Source organism: Paramormyrops kingsleyae, chromosome 15, assembly GCF_048594095.1.
Source record: "Paramormyrops kingsleyae isolate MSU_618 chromosome 15, PKINGS_0.4, whole genome shotgun sequence".
Lineage (NCBI taxonomy): Eukaryota > Metazoa > Chordata > Actinopteri > Osteoglossiformes > Mormyridae > Paramormyrops > Paramormyrops kingsleyae.
Window position 1 is genome coordinate 9,907,892 of NC_132811.1, and position 21,271 is coordinate 9,929,162.

General features: G+C 43.0%; 1 protein-coding gene across 3 annotated transcripts in view; it reads left to right on the forward strand.

Annotated features, from left to right (window-relative positions):
* The window catches only part of neto1l (neuropilin (NRP) and tolloid (TLL)-like 1, like), a 67,812-nt gene that overhangs the window by 35,636 nt on the left and 10,905 nt on the right, over positions 1–21,271 (forward strand). For all 3 annotated transcript variants that reach the window (XM_072699783.1, XM_072699784.1, XM_072699785.1), the window contains exons 5-7: positions 12,816–12,857; positions 12,961–13,088; positions 19,113–19,341. In XM_072699783.1, coding sequence (XP_072555884.1) covers positions 12,816–12,857; positions 12,961–13,088; positions 19,113–19,341 — 399 coding nt within the window. The remainder of the gene's footprint in view (positions 1–12,815; positions 12,858–12,960; positions 13,089–19,112; positions 19,342–21,271) is intronic.

Consider the following 21,271-nt stretch of genomic DNA (forward strand, 5'->3'; position numbering starts at 1 on the left):
CATTATTATGAACCGTTGTATTTAACTTGAATTGTCATTGGACACGGCTTTATGGCAGTCTGTTCATAAATACGAGTTGTCTGTAAGTCGGATGTTCTTATCCCAAGGACTGCCTGTATTTTCAGGTTTTCACCGGGTACTCGAGTGTCCTCCTGCCCTCCAGACGTGGGTGGTCAGGGAAACAGGTGTCTCTACGTTGCCCCTTGTGTCTGCCCTGCGATGGTCTGACATCCCGTACAGGACACGCCCTGCAGCTCCAGACTCAGATTGCTGCCCCGTGCTAAAGAGGGTGGGGGATGGATTGATGGATTTAAGCTACGTATACCTAGCTGAATGTCAAACTCTCCGAATTCAGGAAGACATGTGTAAGATGCATAAGCGTGGATGAGTTTTGATTCGTCAGCTGTAAAAAAAAGAGGAAAAAATAGAACAGGGGCCCTAAGGTGGTTTCCATGAGATAATTGGAACAATCACTAGCTTACCCACCACTTAGCTGTCAGATACCTTCATCACCAAACAATTCCTGGAGGGGGGTCCCTGCGGAAAAACAGTCCCATGGTGGTTTATACTGCAATGTATGACTTGTTTGAAAGACTTCTGAAGGGACTGAGGTCCTTTGCTGGTTGCCTGAGCTTCCTTAACAGGTGTGGCATTTAAGGACTTGGACTTGTCAGAGACAGCCTGCATTTAAGCCCTTCAGCAAGGTACTTAACCTGAATTGCTTCCGAAACTCTGTGGATGGTTAGATGCTTCAAGCTTCCGAATGAGTGAAATCGTGAATGGTAATTAACATTTACATTTACATTTTTTTGGCAGCCGCCTTTGTCCAAAGCGACATACGAGCGAGGCTGATAATACATAACTAGCATACAGCTGTCATGGAGCTAAATTAGGGACAAATACTGTTAAGCTGAGCCTCCGATGATTGACCAGAAATAAGTGCACGATAGTTTTTTTTTTTTGGGGGGGGGGGGATGTTGACAAACAACAGTGTATAAAACCTGGTGTCTGAAGTTCTATACACACAATATCATGCAAAAGTGGATACCTCAAGAAATGAAGGAAGTGCAATATACAAAAACAAAGCAACACTTCGCAACAGGACAAGTCATTGGTTGACAGTGAGCTGATAGGGATAACAATAGGCTGGCAACAGATGTTGAGGTTTTCCCGGAAGAGACAAGTCTTAAGCCAATTCTTGAAGGTTGTGAGGGACTCTGCAGACCGGATGGAGTAATAAAGAATAAAAACCATTGTTTGCTGCCAAGCATCAGAGAACCTGGCTCTATGCACAGAATCTGTTGCTGCATTTTGGTGAGAAAACGTTATATACACCTGTAATAGAAAGTGTACCTTGGAGATCCACACAATGGTAAATGCATTTGTCAAATAGCCAACAATCCTTGAGATAACAATGTGTTCAGCAAAACTTACCCTTCCAATCAATAAGCTCTTACTTTTAATTAACCTGTTAAAAGCGCTGAGGACCAGTAATGAACTTCTCAGCAAACATTGTGTTGACATGAGTGTATAAATAATGCTCATAAGTGAGGTAGATGTGATAAACAAGGGCTCGTGTGTTAAGTCCTCATTAAAGAGAAATTCCAATAGTTGCTATAAAATATATTTAAGGATAATTTCAGTTAACTACTTATTCCATATGCTAGTGGGCAGAAGGTGAACGTATACGATGTGTAGCTGTGACAATGCAATGCTTTATTTTGTGTGTTGTGCTGTATAAGCAGTCCTTTTCAACTCAGGCTGACAGTTTGAGTGCCAATAATCTCTTGGTCATTGTGTGTCATCAATAAGATCATTAACATAACTCCCTTATTACATCATTAACCTGTTTCCTATGGCCTTTATTTATTGATGTTATTTTACTGTCCTTAATGTCGGTGTTTTGCTGTTTGTTAGCACTTCATAGGGAATTTTGTAAACTTTGGCCAGCAGATAAAACATTATACTATGATAAAACACAGTTCCTATGTTTTCTTTTTTCTCATGTGTAGGATATGTATTTTGAGGATTAGTGTATGGATGGAACAAGTTATGCCCCATGAATCAACAGATTCTTTAACATATGGAAAAATAATTAAAGGTTTTCTATGTAAGCAATGACCATAAACAGTATGACATAGAGGTACCAAAAAATCTGAACATATGTATTCTCATGTGCAAACCATGCGCGACCAGTGTTCCAGCTTGAGGAGCCTGGTGAATTAGATGTGGAATCAGAATTGTCAGGGTCATGCCTGACTCACTGCTCAATAAGTTAGTGTTACATGGGTGCCGTTCAGTCCCAATTACCACCCAACACATTCTTTGTTACATGTCGATATCGCTTTGAACTTCAGAGGGAAGCAGTCACTTTCAAGATCCAGGAAAATATCCCCGGAGCATTTTTAAGGATCTTCCAGATGGACTTGGGGAAAACAAGATCAGTGTCTTAAGATAGCGAAGCATTGTCTTATATAGGCCTACTCTTCCAGGGATGTGTAATACTGTGTTTGATTAACCAAATGTCTTCTTACATAGTTACTATGTCAGTTAGCCTGTGTTTGTCTTGTTACATATGGCATGGGTTACGACATCATTTAGCCTGTGTTTGATTGTCTTCTTACATATGGTATGGGTTACTACATCAATTAGCCTGTGTTTGATTATCTTCTTACATATGACATGGGTTACGACATCATTTAGCTTGTGTTTGTCTTCTTACATATGGCATTGGTTGCTACATCAGTTAGCCTTTGTTTGATTGTCTTCTCACATATGTCATTACTACCTCAGTTAGACTGTGTTTGATTGTTTTCTTACATGTGACATCAGGAACTAAATAAGTACTGATGTGTTTGATTTTGTTCTTGCGTATTGATAATTACATCAGTAAAGTGTGATTGTCTTGCATATTGCATCAATAACTATGTCAATGATGCTGTGTTTAATCAGAGTATGCAAATGTACAGTGCACGTAAATGTGAGATGTTCTGTTCTAGTTTGCCTCATGCAACTATTAATCTAAATATCATGCTTTGGGACGTAGTTACCGCCCAGCCATTGATCTAAAAATCTTAAATTCCTTCCCCATCAGTATCTTCATCAGCACCTTAAGCTAAATTCATCCTGAAGCACAGGAAGCAGTAGAAGAATGAACCTGAGCACCTGTGTGCTGCTAACCGACAAAAGGCAGCACAGTTGAAACAGCACTGGGTCTGTAATCTAGAATATCTGCCACTGTAAAAGAAGGAACCTACCCTACATGCTGGAGAGCATTATAGGCTTGGTACCGGACCAACGGCAAGGCCACACAGTGCCAGTCTGCAGCTAAATTCCCGACAACGTTCCCTGCTGCCAGGGTTGGGGGCAGCTATCTGCTATTACAAGCACTTCATTAAGCTGCACTTTCCCTGCAACATAAAGCTTAGGCCTAAGAAGGAGGCTTTTCAGCTTAAAAATACAGGGAAAAGTTATTCCTATTTCATATTCATATCTCTTGGGTTTCTGGTAATGCAGCATTTAATGTACAGAAGAACGAGGATCCAGTTGCTCTAGCATCTATTGCTTTTAATTCTATACGTTTCCAACTTCACATTCTCGGAAAAAAAAAGAATGATAAACAAATAAGTGTGTTTCATGGAAACGTGAGAATTTCACAGAAAATAAACTAAACCATATATACGTACACAAGGAGCATTTTAAAAAACGAAAAAGCTGAATATCGTTTGGTCACTGTGTGTGTGTGTGTGTATGCCTATGTAATGGTGTGGCAGCATAATTAAATGGATTTACTCCAGAACTGATTTATCGCATGGTGAACCAGAGCTGAACAGTGATAGCTATAACTTGCGGGCAGCATTCATCTGTACAACATCTCCCTCAAGTGAGGAAATGCCCCATCACAATATCGTGCTCTGCGAACAATCACAGGGCGGGTTTGCGGGGCAAGCGGCAGACAGACTGAGTGCCATCAGAGGCGGATCTGTCCCCCATCAGAGGCGGATCTGTCCCCCATCAGAGCCGGATCTGTCCCCATCGCCCCCGCAGGATGTGGATGCCAGGTGCGGGGTGAGGTGGCGGTGCTGCTGATGAGGAACTAACAGCTTGATCGCTGACAGTGAAGGATCGTGCCTCCCGTCCTGTTCGGCATCCCAAGGACTTTTCCTTTGGTACTCCACCACTTCCTCCTTAAAAAACGGAAAAAGGTGCATTTGGCTCGGGCCGTTAGACAGCAAGCGAAGAAATAAAATCAATTAATTAATTGAACTGCGTTAAACTGTGATGTGCGTGTTGAATGTTACTGACGTGTCTTTTATCTACCTTGAGAGGCATGAAATATGGCAGAGCACGGCTGTTGATAAGGCACCAAGGCGGGAGTTTACGCACTCCGCCGTGGCATTCACCCAAGGACACCGTGCAAGTGCTTAGCTAGCCTTAAATCTATGAGGAAACACCAGCCTGAGGAAACACTGACCAAATATCACCTGAAATCTCTGTTTTCGGAAGCACACCGGCACACTAGTTGTAAATTACATGTTGCTGTTATCAGACCTTCCTGCTATATATAAAAATAAGCAGCTCCAGTTGATCCATGCCCTATGCATATGCAGACATCCATCCATAGGTATACTGATTTCAGGGAGGCGGATGAGGGAGTACTGACTAGGTTTTAGGGGTATTACGGTAATACAGTATACCATGGTATTTACGGTATTTTGGGTATACCGCAGTATCTTCGTTTTGAAAATCTCTCCACCCCCTGCTCATAAAATTTTATCTGGAAGTACCGGAATACTGTTGTTTTTTAAAAATACCGTATGATGTCTGGACGGTGTGACGATATAAAGAAATAGATAACGCCCATGCCCAGTGATGTCTGGGAGTGTTAGGGTCCTGGTTGTACATTTTTCCAGGGGAGGTGGGGTGCTGGCTGTGACGTTTTCTGACAGGGGCTAGTGGGTGGTGGTACTGGGTGGAATGGGATTGTGGCAATAAAACTTCTTTCCACCTAATTTTACTGCTGCTGAATAGCAGAACGGCAAATTTCTGTGATATCGCGCAGCGTTAGTGGGTTTCAGCGAGCTGCTGTCCATTGGCTCTCGGAACTTCCGGAAGAGCTGGGGCGTTGTGGTTCTTTATCATCACAGTTACTGTTACTCTGTTACTCTCTCTTTTTCATGCATTTACAAAAAACAGTATCTTTTGATTTTTATATTTTCCAGGAATTTCATTTATGAATATCATCTTATCAAGAAACTTGCACATTAAATAAACTCAAGTTTTGCTTGTGGTAGTTATATTCAGCTGACCCTGAACCTTATTTTATGGCCATTGAGATAAAACACAAGCCTTTAAATAAAAATAAAAACATTCCAACATAAATATTTCAGATTTGGCTGTTGTTAATTCATAAAACCTGACATTGGATTCATGGTCTGTTAAACCTATATGTCAGCATTGCTTGTACCTGCAGAGTAGAGAGATGCGGTTTGCATTGCTCATATGTGCAAGACAAAGAGAGTCAGTCCACCCTGGCAGGTAAACACGCGGCACTGTGTCTTAGAGTACAGCCTACCCAACCCCCCCAGCAGAGGGGGAGCTTGTGTCACCATTCCGTCTGCGGCCTACACCGATTTATCGAACTAATTCATTAGTCTCATCAGCCTACCTCACACCTTGGACGGTTTTAATCGGCTGCTTATTTAAACGTAGCTGTAAAAGTCGCTAGCCGCGAATAAGGCCTTTGGGAAATGAAGATGAGTTTTGCCTAACTGCTCTGTGCGCTTAGCAACCGTGCGAGACAAGAGCGCATTATCTTGCAGGTGGCAGAAAACTGGCCTGTGCGTCATTGCCAGCGAAGCTAATTCCTTTTATGCAAACCCTAGACTTTATTTCACAGCCGTCATGCCAGCCAGACTACAATTTGAAAACAACCATTTAGACCCTGAAATTGCATGAAAACATATTTTAGTTTATCTTACTATCTGTTGTAATAAAATCCTGCTTTAAAAGGCAGTGGGATGATAATTAAGCTTTGCGTTTAGCACAGGGCACACAGTCAGGCTGTTATGTCACATTTGTGTCAGTGCCCTTTTTCTTGGCCTGCCCGCTTTTACAAGGCTGATCAGGTGCGCGTGTTGAATGGTGAGGCCCTGTGATGTCATGCTTGGAATATGAAATACCTCTGTGTCCCCTTTATTATTTTTGTTTCACCTTTTATTTACTCTCGTTTATGTAACTCAGATTCATACCATCTTTAAGTTCTTTGACCTGTACTGTATTGTCCTGTAGTTGCTTCTCTTCTCTTTGGTTTTATTTTAATCCCGTATGTAAAGCACTTTAAGTAGCATTTCATGTATGAAAAGTGCTATATAAAAACCATGATGATGATGATTATTATTATTATAATAAAAAAAAAATATTATAGGACAATATAATTTTAGAAATTGTATTATATTTTCAAGGTAATTGTACTAACAGTCAGGCATAACTCATTACCTCATTCTGTGTTTAAATTTGAGTCTGCTGTTTAAATCTGCTTACGAATTTATTCATTTTTTGCTTTTTCAACCATATGCCAAGTAATGTCTTTAAGTTAAAATAGGTAGCAGGTGTTCACAAGCTCCTTTTACCCCATTGATGATTTTAATTGAGTTGTGCTCCAGATATCTGATAACTCATTTATGTTCTTTGCTGAGAATGGTCCAAATATAAAAGAGAATACCTGAATGCAGAACTGGCACGAAAGTCTCTACTGTGTGATTTGATGATGCTTTTTTACAGTAACCAGTGTTATAATCAATAAGTAACACTGTGAAACGAAATATTTGTCTCTCAGAAGAAATATATGCGGTTCACTTCTGATATGGAATCTATCGTTTAAGGTTCTTAATGCATCAGCAGTAGTTTACATTGATGCAGGGGCGTACCTAGAAATTCCGGGCCCCCTGACAAAATTTCACCTTGGGTCCTCCCCCACCCAATTTTATGTATTCAAGGTTCCTTATGAAGCGCTGCCCCCCTGAACCTGCCAAGGTGTTCATGCTCCTCAGCTGCTCCTGCATGGGCAGAGCTAGGAATTCTGGGCCCCCTGACAAAATGCCCCACCCCCATCCAGTTTTACATATTCAAGGTTATGTGCACAACCATTTTATCATAGTCATTTCTGAAATAGAGCTGTCATTTAAGGCTCTCAGTGCCTCAGCAGTAATATACATGGCTGTAGTTAGATTTTCTGGGCCCCCTGAAAATATACCACTTGTGTTCCCCCCCCACAATTTAACATACTCAAGGGCCTTTGTAAAGTGCTGCCCCCCCTTGAATCTGCCAGGTTATCCATACCCCTCCTTTGCCCCTGAGTATACAGCATGTAGTTATGTGGACATACATTTTATCATAGTCGCTTCTGAAATGAATCTTTATTAAGGCTCTTGATATGCAGTATATTGTTATGTGGCAAACCTTTTATCGGAGTCAGTACTGAAACGTAGCTCTGTCATTTAAGGTTCTCAATGCATAAGTATTAATATACAGCATGTAGTTATGTGGACATACATTTTATTGCACTCGCTTTTGAAATGGATCGGTATCATTTAAGGCTCTCAGTGTATCAGCTGTGATATATACAGTATGTTGTTCTGCAGACATACATTTTATTGTAGTCACTTCTAAAATGGCTCTCAATGCATCAGCAGTCATATACAGCATGTAGTTATGTGGGCATGCATTTTATCGTAACCATTTCTGAAATGGATCTCTGTCATTTAAGGCTCTCAATGCATCAAGAGCAATACTCAGCATGTATATTATTGTTTCTTTGGGCAGGTTTCGGTACCCTGTCATGTTCAGCTGAATGCTAATTGCGTGTGGTACTAAGGCACCCTTATGTGCTTTGGCAGGAGTTTTCATTTCTTCGCTGTTTGTTTTCTTGGCCTGACCAGAAGGTGCCCCTTCTTGAGCCTTATGCTCAAGTCCTATAGTACAGACAGAGGCTCAAAGCTGACCCACCATGCGTTGATGGGGGGTGGGGGATCAGGTGCAGAATAAGCATCTCCTACTGGCCTGTCAGGCTCCCACAGTTTGCACCTTGCCGGCAAGGCGAGATGCACCGGCTCTCCAATCAGCAATAGCTCTCTCCCGCGTGACATGCTGTGTGTAAAGTGTGTAGAGCCTTGACCTTGGCAAGCGAAGCTACAGATGAACGGCGCTTGTGCCACCTGGCCCCCGGAAGGGACGCGGGCCGATGCTGAGAATACCGGGGTTCTACGCAGTCTCCGAAACGACTTAGTCTATGGCTGCATAGGTTTTCGACAGCCTCGCCTCAAAATAGAATGGCGATAACAGAGCCCTGTGTGTGTGTGTGTGTGTCAATCCGTGTCTGCGTGCGCACGTATGCTCACGCTTATGAGTGTCAGGGTGCCTGCCCGCCGGTGCTGTGAGGAAATGCAATTTCTGGAGCAAAATAAATGGTTTATGTTATGGATAAATACCATAAGCTTTAAAGATTACAGTGTAAGCCAGCGTTTACAAATTGAGGATGTAGCCCAGCCTCATGTGAATCCAGAGAAAGGGGCTTAGCTATTCGACTCACATAGCATCTCGCCAACAGTAGGGAAGAGGCAATGACAATGCTGCTGCCTTGTTCCTGATAGTATCTACTATAAATGAAGGCAATGATATTTCTAAGGTCACAGTTATGGTTTGGATTCCTCTGCTCTTTTTCTGTAGGCCTCTTTTATTCCACAGTTACTTGGGGGCAGAGAACTATCTCAGTAATCAAAGGATGCAGAGGGATTCACATCAGCGGGTCGTGTGAGGACACTGTTCACACCGAAAGCGTGTCGCATACATCAGTTAGTTTCAAGCCATGTCCTTGGCCTTTGATCGGAGCGGTTGATCTTTTTTGAAAAAAAAAAATTTAACCGTGGACAAATAAAAACATTGTGATGACACGGATAAAAATGTTTTTCCTTCATAAATTTATGGCTGAAAGAGATGAGTATGAGCAGCTTGGTATTCAGTCAGCTGGTATTCAGTCACACAGGCCATTCGATTCTCAGGGTTGACTCGTTTTCATCAGACAGTCAGCCTTGGCTGGCCTTTAAGCTTTTCTTGCGTCATATTTACCGAGGTGACTTTGGCATAAACACAAGTTCCCTGAACCTGTATTTATTCGAATACTTCCAGAGAGAACGTCCTTTAGGAATTATGAAAATACATCATAACTGTAATTTAAGAATCGTACGATAAGCATAAATTACCTGACTTTTTCTTACAATATTTAACTATCACTACGTTTTACCTCTTGCTGCCTGCAGCATATTTCTGCATTAATATACATATTTCCTATTATTCATATCATAGCGTACAATATATTTTGGGTTGTATTTCAGTTGTATTGTATATAATTTAATGTAACTGGCTTCCTGTCCAAGGGGCCCCTTGCATGGGACACAAAGCTACCCTGTACTGGATAAGCAGGAAGGAAGATTGATAGATGGATGGATGGACAGATAATTCAATGCAATCACATTTAGGTTACTAAACAACATGAAAAACATTATCGAGTGCAACATTTTTGCCTTTGACTGAAATACATTATTCTGATCAAATAAAGTCCCTGAATTTACAATTATTTATTAAAATACGAAAAATATTATAAAATACAAACAATTTTAGGAATTTATTCATTGCATCCTTGAAATGCATGATGCCTCTCTGTTAGACAGTATGCAAGGCTCTCAAGTTGCTTCAAAAGTTCGGAGCGAGATTTCATTAGGGGCGAAACGTGCCTCTCAAGGTCAACGCATGAGATTTGAGAGCCCTACCTATCGCATTCATCGGATCTTGCTCTTCCACCTCCACCTTGTCAGCACTCCGTGTGTATGCGCATCCATGTAATACCGTGCTTGCAGTGGGATCACATGTAACTTATTTTGGAATTTACCCGGAAATGACAGATGCTATTTTCTGATTGGCTGGTAAGGAGCGATTAACTCCGTATTACATGGGACAGTTATGAACTTCATAGGCTCTGTATGCCTACGGCTCGTCCACTGATTCTTCTCAGCGTGAGATGCACAAGACATGGCATGTGAAGGTGTGAACTGGCTGGAATGTGTGTGTCTCATGGTCAGTTCGTGAGATTTGAGATCCATGTCCTTCTGTGCAAAGCACACACAGCTTCAATGGCCTGCCTGTTATCAGTGTATCAAGAGAAAGGTATTTCTTACGCCGGCTGTAAATATAGTCCGCTGTCAATCATGCCATCCGGCGAGCTCGTTCTCCTCTTTGCTTTCCCGCTTACTATTCAGCTGAGGCTCTCCCAACTTCCCCCTTCCTTTAGCTGTGCTAGGGGCTGCAGGTACTCCCCGCTACCTCTGTGAGGAAGTATCAGCACTGCAGGAGGTTTTGTTATGCATCTATGAGGCAGGACCGGTCCCCTGAACACGTGGGGTTAAGCGATGCTGAACCCAAATCATAAATCAGCTCAGTAACCAGCCCAGGTGACCCTAAGGTCACTCCTTCATTAAGTGTCTGACACATTCTTTTTTTCCCTCATGGAAGTCATTTGTGAAGAGAGAAAAAAAGTAATCTTCCGGTTATTGATCCACTTCATTGATTGGCTGTAGCGTTTTTGACCAACTAGTTAGAAGTAATCAGGACCAGTCACATGGAAAGGGACATCTTTGATTGACAATCACTTCTTCATGTCCTTTTTTCAGTGGTAGCCGTGGTAACACTGCTCATCGAAGACTTGAAATAGGGGCGTGGTGAAATGCACATTGATAACAGTAACTGCAGTACCATAAAAGTTCCTTTTTTTGGCCAAGGGTTCCAGAAATCGTGAATTTACGATTCTGGTGCGTTGCGCTGTTATACGGGATTTTTACAACATCATCCATCAAATAAAAAAATAAAAAATAGAAAAAGTCGTGCCCTTGAACAAATGTTTTTTTGTTTTTTTCTTTCTCCACTGACAGTGTTCCAGCACATTCTCATCTTTTACTGATTCCTACCTCAATGACAGTAATTACCTTCACATAACCTTCCAGGCTGGTGTGTTTGCCTGGTGAATTTCGGTTTCTTTTTTACTCCGTAAAGAAAGTGTAACTTATCAGGTTTAGCTGCAGCTGGTACCAGCCAGCAAAACGAAACGCTCTGACTCAAGGTGTGACGGTTCCAGTCGGCATGCTTTTCCCACACGCCTCGGATGATATCTTTGTGCTGCTCGCATGTATCATTTTGTATCAGTGTCAGTCATGTTTATTGCTAGGAATTAGTCACACTAGGCATATTTTTCATCGTTTTTTTATACATTATAGACCAGTGCTGGGGCTTGATTTCTGGAGAGATGCTGCAGATATATTTGAAACTGGGCAGCTCTGCCTCAAACCCCCCGTGTGAATCAGGACAGTGGAGTATGAGTCACATGCCGTAAATTGTGACGGGCCGACGGAAGTGCTCAAGGTGTGGATGCATCTTTGTTAGCTCAGCAAATCATGGGACAGGCAAGCAGTGACGCTGCTGTAGCCATGATGGTGTTAGGACTGTGAATATCCTGATTATTGACAAAGAACTGAGGTACTGTGGCATATACAATAGGAGCAATAATAATCATATTTTTTTTTAAAAAAACAAAAAAACAACAGCTAATGCTGCTTGGGCCTCCAATAAATTAAAAAAATTCTGGATTTAAACCAAAGAATGTCCTTCATCTCCTGTGGCAATAAAATCTGTTTTTTGCTTGTTTGTTTTTTGAAGAATGATGTGAGGATATGTGAAGAATGGCAAGAGGATGTATGAGATTAGTGTTGTTGTACAAATTGTCCTCTGTAACCGAAAACAAACATCTGAATAACAGTAAGTAGTTCACCGTTATCCTCTAGCAGTAGTCAAGGGAGATAAAAGTAAAGTGAAAAAAATTATATTCACCCCCCTGTAAGATGGCCTGAAGCATGCTAGAATTTTATCTACTTCAGCCCTTAGAGTTTTTTCTTTTGGGGGGCAGGATGTGATGCACCTGAAGGTTGGTTATGTGAATATATGTTATGTGAATATATATGTTATTACTTTTCATAAAATAAAGAAAAATGGTAAAAAAAATTAATTAATCATAATGAGAATCAAGATTTGAAACACTCCAACAAGCAGACTTGTGCGTTAAAGGTTAAAAAAGTATAAATATACTGAACATCAGGAAGGGCAAGATTTGCAATACAGTCCAACAGATGGCTTTCAAACCATACAGTAAATTATGTGTTTGAAAGAATTTGAACTACGCTTAATAGCATGCCTGGCAAAACTCGACACACACTCCAACATAACAGCAGATGAGAATTTCCACAAATTAATCTTCCAGCGAAGTTACTGATCGAGTTTTAATTTTGAAAAGAACAGAAGCAGCTGTTAATATAGTGTTCCTCATGTCATTTGATATTTTTGAAGTGTTCTAGATAGATCATATATGTTCATAGAAATATATCCTTTTGTCCTTTATTATTAATTATTGTTGCCCTTCCAGAAGTGTTAGCATTGCAATGCTTCATAGCATAGATGTTAAATAAATTGCATCAATCAGGTTTCTATATTTATGTTCATACAAATGTGTCCTTGAGTCCTTCAGTAATGTATAATTACTGTTGCACTGCTAGAAGTGTTACCTTTGCAATGTAATGTAGCGACAAATTATACTTGGTACCTCCAAGACATTTACGGATGTTCCAGGTGAGTCCTCCGTGTTACCCAGAGAAGCCACAGGTTGGCTTATGCTAACATGTGCTGCTTTATGAAAAATGAATGTGCTCTCTTTTCAGATCCTGACTTTAAAGATCTGGGAGTCCCGAACCCTCTGCCCTGTAGGTATCATTTATTCCTTGCAAGCTAAGTACCCCACCAGGGGCCCGTACATTGCCCATCTGTTCTCTAATCTATTGTTTCATGCGTTTTCCTGTGGCTCAGTCTGCGAGTTCGAGATGGGGGGACCTGAAGGCATCGTCGAGTCACTGCAAATCGCGAGGGATGGCAAGGCCTTGCAAACCGAGGCCGTGGACTGCAGGTGGTACATCAGGGCCCCCCCACGGTCGAAGGTGAGATGGTCGTCACTGACAACAGCTTATCAGCGTCTGACTGTCTGATCTGCCGGCCAGGTTGCGCACTTGAAACTGTGATAGCGGTGATATTAGAGTATAATCACTGTCATTATTTTCACTGCCTGTTACTACTGGTGTTGTGGTAGCTGGGAAATTTCATCATAACTTCAGTTTATTTATGCTTTTCCCGCTGGTTTTCATCGTGTCTGATGATACCAATCCACAAAATCAGAGTCTGACTGCAATAGGAGTACATGGGTGGGGCTTCTGCATTTAAGGAGGGAAAACTGTGGAGGTCACTGCAGAGGTCGAATACCCAGGAAAGGTCTGCTCCTCAAAAGGTCTGGCTGGAGGCAAAGCCATTTTCTCTACATCAGGCAAAGTTTTTTACAGGTTGAACGTCAAACGAAAGACTGAGCTTCACTGTTGATGAAACAGCGATATGCCATTTGCTCATTTGTTTGCCTGATAGGTTGTTATTGCTGCTGTGTGTTTGTTTTTTGTTTTTGTCTGGATTGTTATGGCTTTACAGACATTTGTGTTTATTCTCAGTTCCTACTCAGATAGCTTGAGGGTAACGAAATCTGGTAATGCACCATTAGTAATTTGCAAATGGGAGGTGCCCCGTGAATGCATATTTCCCAAGGCGGTTGCGCAGGTAGAAAGCTGTAGATTCAGCGCTTTCGTTAGGGTAATTTATTCAGGTGTCAGGATCCGTTTGTTCCTTCATTATCCGCTACGGAGATAGCGACACCGGAGACGACGCTAATGCATCGCCGTTTGAGTTGCAAAATTGCTTTCTGTCAGTTAAATCATTCTGATAATTCCCGATGTGTTTTAATGTTACGCCGGAGATTTTCCCTCCTACTTTCCCTTTGTACTTCCATCCCACCTTTTCCTCTCCCTGTGTGGAAAACCGTAGCTGTTGTCTTTTGATTGAAATTTCAGAAATGGATTGGAACAGTTGATGCACAGACACAGTTTTCTCTGAATTTATGGTCCTGAACAGTATTTACCATCTTATCTCGCACAACTAGAGAGAGCCATCCGGGCTTTTAAACGAAGAAGGCACTGCAGATACCTTAGTCCATAGCGGCTTGTATTTTAGCTCTCTGAGGTCCTTCTGTCTTATCTCTCTTGCTGTTAATTGCTTTTCCCATGGCGAATCTGAAGCTGTACAGTTCGTTGGGGCAGGCAGAACACCCCGATTCACAGTTACGTTTCCAGCTCCTATCGCAGTGACATTTTCAGGCGGGAAGGTGTGTTTTTCGGGGTCTTTTTATTGTTGTGCTTCTGAGCGGTCTGTCAGCCGGCACGTGTTACGTAAGCCCCCCCACTCCAAAACAGCTCACACATTCTCTCTCTCTTTCTCTCTCTCTCACACACACACACACACACACACACACAGACCTGTACTCCTGTCTTTGTGTGGACTTTCCATTCATTTCTATGGGCAAAACCCTAATCCCAACAATGACAACCTTAATGCCTACCCATCTGTCACCTTAACCATAAGTAACCAAACAAAATACAACTCTTCTGGCATCTGTGGTTTTGCGATTGCAGTAACAGATTTAAAAAAAAAAAAAAACTTTCCCCTTGTGGGAACTGAAAAAATGGTCCCGACAGTGTCAAAATAACAGGTTTTATCATATTATAGGGACATTTGGTGCCCACAATGCAACATATATCTGACCCATCCACACACACACACACACACACACACACGCACACACAAACAGCTTGTCCTTAGTAATTATGCAGTGGCTTACTGATAATTTTATGTACTATGATCGATTGCCTGAGCAGCTGATTTCAGTGTTATCTGATGTCCTCCAAGGGGCATAAATTAAATCTTCCCTCCCTGTCTTCCTTTAGGAGCACGCAGCCTGTAATTACTTAGGTCACTTGATGTGACTTTGCTAGCACACAATAAGCCTTTCTGTTTATATACATTCTTCTTCTGTTACATTACAATGGATTTTACCCTCTACAGATGGATGTACCGTGTTCAAATATGATGGTTTGCTTGATAAGGTGTTATTGATTACCCCCCATCTCACTTAGTAGATTACGCAACAAAGCACAAGTCGCGCCTTATGCCAATTCAATGGTGGCATCTTTCAAGGGAGCAATGCAAGTTAAGCACTCAGCTCAGGAGTCGTACAGCAAAGCCCCCCCCCCCCCTGCACTGGAACGTGAGTCTTCGGGAGACAAGTCCTTCACTTCAGCTGACGCACCACCACCCGCCGGCTGATGCTAACCTCCTCGACAAGCAGGCTGTGTCTTAATCCGATTTCTGTTACCGACACCGACGTGGGAACAGATTCATCCCTGTGACATCTTCAGCCGCGCTCCCCCCGTACTGGCGGCGAAATGCGCCGATGTTCCCGTCTCACTCCAGCTGCCAGGTGACATCGCCTGGCGTCGGGTACAAATTAGTCAGTGCAGTGACGATGTGATCTGCACCTCAAACACGTCGTGGACCCAGAGTAAAAAGATTTAAACTATAGTAACATGCGGTCTATCTATAAGCTGCTGCCATGGACCATGGAATCAGAGCGCAACTTTTGGATCATTAAGAATGCAGTGATGAACAAAAAAATTGCTTCAACTAATTTAATGGGAATCAATACAACTTTATTTGAAAAAAAAGCTTATGTTATGTATCTAAGTTTCTCAAAAGCGAACAGACATAACTTTATGCTCTACCCCCCCCCGGCCTGCCCCCATTCAGATGCATCCCATGGTCCATGGTTCCCATCCTACCAAGAAGAGCCTGGGAGATATATTCTTGGGAGATATATTCATGGGAGATATATACTTGGGAGATATATTCTTGGAAGATATATACTTGGGAGATATATATCTGGGAGATAAATTCAGAGCTCCTGCAGAAAATAAATAAACAAATTAAAGAAGAATCTAATTAAAACATACTTGGACAATCAAGCGAAGTCTCTGGAATTTGCAGAGGTGCTAGGTATGGAATGCTTCGACCGGCCCTAAGGGGGCGTAGTTACAGAAAAAGTACCTCCATCCAATGGGATATGTTAGCATAGGGCGTTTGAGTGGCTATGGGTTGTGGCTGATACTGCCAGGGCCCCGAAGGACGAAAGGCTGGATGATACTTCCAGGTGGCTCCTCACCAGATCCGAGGCTTTGGAGGACGTCATTTTTTTAATGGCCGCTAGAAGCTGCTGGAGGGGGTGGGCATTACCGCAAAATTATAGCAGAAGAGGGAAAGTAACACCTTGCCCCCACACTCTTATTTACCCTGCCTTAGAAACACTCGCTGTCAAGGCTAAACTTTTTAATTGACCTCGTTCCTCACAGCTCTCTCCCGCGTCTCTGCTTTGACCCCTAAATGAAAAACCGTTCCATCTCACTCCAGGAGCTCATCCTTCATCCCTCATCGTACTTTGCTGATCCCAGCAGCAGCTCCAGTTTAGCACACTTTACAGAGTATGTTGTAAACTAATTGGAAATTAATGTAGATTGGTGGATTTTTGTGTGTCTTTGCAGAAATAGCTGTAAATATTTTATGAGAGCATCTGTATTCATTGCGAAATGTGGCGGGAAACTTTCTTAAATGGCTCGGCACACCCCTACAAGTTCTGTGGCAGTAAACTGCTTCTGCAAGTGGCAGGCTTTACTCCACACAAAGCAGGCCCATCGCTGCAGTAGTAATCGCTGAGAATTCTGGGAAAAAGCCTGATGACAATGGGCAGCACATGCTAAGCCTGGAGTTCTAAACTCTTCGCGATCGTTTTCCCTCTGTGAGGAGCCTGTTAGTCATCTCTGCGAGACAGATCTTCTTTTGAAGATTCATCCGTGGCTTCGTACTGCGGCGAAGACACAACAACTGCATCCCAATCGCAGTCCCACGCACACCGACCTCCCAGAGAACCTCACGTTTGTGGTAGAGGAAGAAACAATGGCTGCTGTTTTTTCTTTCCCTTCTTCCGTCTCCGTTAATTATACTGGTAATCGTTGCAATTTGGATGTACTCATCACGTTTTCAGATGCATTCTGTCTCAGTGCTGTGAGGATCAGTCCAGAGCTGGCCAGGTTTCTCAGCGAGCCAGCAATCTGAACACAAGATGGCACAGAAAGGAAAGATGCATTGTACTCATTTGGTCCGCATTAGGTCTCTTTCCTGTCCTGTTTCATTATTGTCGTTTTTCTTAAAGGTCCACTAATCCCACCTCCCACAATGGGACGGTACGGATGGTGTTAGCGAGTTGAGTGGCAAGTGTGTGAAACAGCTTGTTGGAAATTTACGTATGTCATTTCTCCAGGAAGCGTTTGACTTGAGAATCGTGAGCTCACATGTGGCCAATTTGTCCTGTCAGATACACCCCCCCCCCCCCGTCCCGCATCGCCCCCGGCATTGACACGCTGTGATGGAAATGGAGCATTCAGTAATGAAACGCTGGGTTTCTGAGGAGAGGGCCATTCGTAACATCCGGGGGCGTGGCGTGCAGGAAGGCAATGCGGATGCCGCTTTTAAACAGACACATGCACCTCGCTAGGATCCCCTTGAAGCCTGACTGACATTCTGTGGGCCATTAGTCTCGCCTCACGATGCCCCGTGCTATTCGTCATGCCGAAATTAAAGCCTTGTATTTCCTCGCCATCACCTTGCGTTGGAGACCTCGAGATAAGGCTGTCATCACCACAGACCTTAAGACTGTAAACACATCACATGAAGCTTTTTATATATTTAAACAGCGAGGGATAAAAAACATGTTTCCTGCAGTGAAAGCTGTATTTTGGATGATTCACCAAAGGTGTGAGTGGCGTGTGACTCAGCAGGTTAGGCTCCTGTACATATTATCTGAGAGGTTACCGGTTCAAATCCCATCCTTGGTAGAATAGTCACATCTGTTGGGTCCTTGCACAAGACCCTTGAACCCTTGACCCCCCCCCCCCCCCAAAAAAAAAATGGACTACAGGTGCCGATTAAACGGCTGACCCCCAGCTTCGCTCTCATCTCTATATTTGCATTTGTATGTGTCATAGGACAGCAAGGATGGGATATGTGAAAGGAAGCATTCCAATGTACCTGTACTCATGCAAATGGCAAATAAAGCATCATTTGATTGTAAAATCCACTGCCTTATATATGAGGCACACCTTAAAATGGACCCCTGGTCTCTGGGAGACTTTGGCAATTTGCATCCCCGTTTTCATTGTGGAAGTTGAAAACATCTGAGCTCCAGAAAGCCAGTGACTTGATGAGAAAAAAATGTCAATTCCACAACCCATGATTGTTATTTTTCTGTTAACCAACTAATTACCCTTCAAATGGTGCCAACACTAGTCCAGTCATCAAAACCATCCTGCCCCTCATGTCCTCCAACCATAGTCATAGGATATTTGCTCTAGGAACTCGCTACCCCTAGGCGGCTATTATCACCTGTTCTGGGTCACGATACCCCAACAACAACCTCTCTACCTCACTAAAATTATATTTCTAGCATCAAATGGCGCAAATGTCAAGTGAAATGGGATAAATGGAATAAATGTCAAAAATAAATGCAACCTAGGCCACCAATACAAGATCCACTCCTTAAAATGGTAAACTAGTGAAACTCACCACTAAAGCTGGTAAGCTTCCACTAAGGAATACAAGAGATGTTAAATTCATAAATGGGGGCAGTGTGTGGCTCAGTGGGCTAAGCCTCTGTGCCTGCGATTGGCAGATCACTGGTTCAAGCTCAGCCTCAGCACATCCTTGGGCCCTTGAGCCCCGCCTCTGTAGGTCCTGCTATGGGTGGCTGCCCTTGGCAGCCAGCTTGATCTCACCTACAGAGCGCAAGGAGGAGGAGGAGGAGTAAAGAGAATTTCCTCATGGGGACCAATAAAGTATCAATTATTATTACTATTCTATAAATTGTTGCACCGAACACCCGGGCTTCCAGCCTTAGTCTCCCGCATGCGGCCAAACGGAGACATGTACCCGCCGCTGGTGATCCTGAATCATCTCCATCACCGGTTCCCTCTCTGCCCTTGCAGATCTACTTGCGGTTCCTCGATTACGAGATGCAGAACTCGAATGAGTGCAAGCGCAACTTCGTGGCGGTGTACGACGGCAGCGGCTCCGTAGAGGACCTGAAGAGCAAGTTCTGCAGCACGGTGGCCAACGACATGACGCTGGCATCAGCGCTGGGCGTGATCCGCATGTGGGCCGACGAGGGAAGCCGCAAGACCCGGTTCCGCATCCTTTTTACCACTTTTCAGGAGCGTAAGGAAACCCTCTCCCGTTCTCCTTCCAAGCAGTTGATCACATTGAACAAGGAATTCAGTTTCCAGTTGAGGCCTCAGAAAAGACAATCTTAGGGTAACAATGAAAAAAGATAAATCATAGACTGAAGTGAGGCATTAAAGATTAATTCATTCATTTTCTTTATTTGTTTGGAGAGCTGAGGTTCATGGGCTTCAGTACACAAAACAATGAAATAGAAGTATAGGTTACATTCTGAAATTGAGGACGTAAGTCAATCTGGATGTACCGCGATGATTATAGAGGAGAGGTCAAATATACTGTACAACATGAGATACAATATCGCACAAACGTAACTAAAGCTCTATACCAGCAGTGCGGTTGGTTTATTTTGGTTCTTGCCACATGCTCCACACATGGTGACATACTGTACATCCACTAACGTCCACTATGCCTGCTTCTGACGTCTCTACATAAGTTTTATTAAGGCTCTTACGGGACCTCGGACCTAAGTACGATCAGACACAAGGACGAAAGTTGATGGATGACTGTATTTAGTTAGCAGGTTTTTGAGGATTTGACGCAAGAGAATATCTAATTCATTTGTATTTTCTAACACTGTATTTTGATTAAAGAGAGGTAATTCTAAACTTTCATAGCAGTGATTAGGTAACAAACATGGACACTTTTATAGCAGCGTTGAGGTACTGAACTCAGAAACTGTCACCCGCATCACAGGCCTCTTAGTCCTTTTTTTGATTCACCTTGAAGAAACTTATCGCTTCACAATAACAGTACAGCTTATTTCAAACATTGCCGTTTCTCTAGAGTCCTTCATTAATTAATGAGCAAAAATGTCCAAGAGCTATCTGGAATCTTTCATCTAGGTTGGCGTATATGCCAGGGAATTTCTGTGGCCCTACTGAGAGATTGAAGCACCGGACATTATTCTGTGCTCTAGGGCGAGGATGCTGTGGGGGAGGGGATGGGTGGAGATTCGCCCCACGATACGAAGCAGCCCGGTTGGCAGAGTGCCACCATCAGAGATCGGGCCGTGGAACCAGCGGTCCTAAGGCTGCAAAGGCAAACCACACAAATTTTGGCGGGAAAAAGATAGGAGAAAACAATGAGCAGGCAGTCGGGCTAGCCTTTTCGTAATTCTTTTCTGGTGTTCTAATTCCTTACACTCCACATTCGCTGGACTAGCCTGCACCCATATCGTGCTTCTCTGAGGCACCGTTAAATTAACGTGAAATGATCTGAAGACGGGCATTAATGGCAGGCCGGCGCTGGCCAGCGCACGCACAGGGACATCATAATGGGCTATGCGAGTCCAAGCAGATGGAGCTTTGGTTGAGGAACAGACAGGCTTTAATCGGGGTTTCGCGAGCCTTCACAAACTGCAGCGGCCGCTTCTGAAGCCCATCTGCGCCATGCGCTCTGCGCAGTCCGTCAGCTCAGGATGTGCTGTTGCCCAGGAAACCCCTGCATAATCAGCCCTTACCCCAGGCAGGTTAAGACCATCAGCACTGTCTATGGAGAAGGGAAGGGGCAGCATCTGGGGGGAGGGGGGGGGGGGGTTAATCAGCTCTATCTTTATCACAGATACTGTAAAGACAGATATTCTTAGAAGCATTTCCTGTAAAACTTTCAATTGAAGGAATTTGAAATGCTTCATATGTAATTCCCTGGAATATTTCTGTCTGACACGCCTGTTGTTTGGTTTGAAGAAGTCATGTTTTTATTTTACCCGAGTGAATTGCATTCTGATATGGTGCCATTTATTTGTGACTATGTTTACATCAAGGGAAGATGACAACAAATCAGTACCTGTTAGAAACACTGATATTTTGCCTTATTGTCAATTATAACTTGATTCACACAGCTAGTTGTTTTGGGATCTTTTTAATGCGAGCTTAATGCCAATAATAAACTATAGTATGAAAGAATG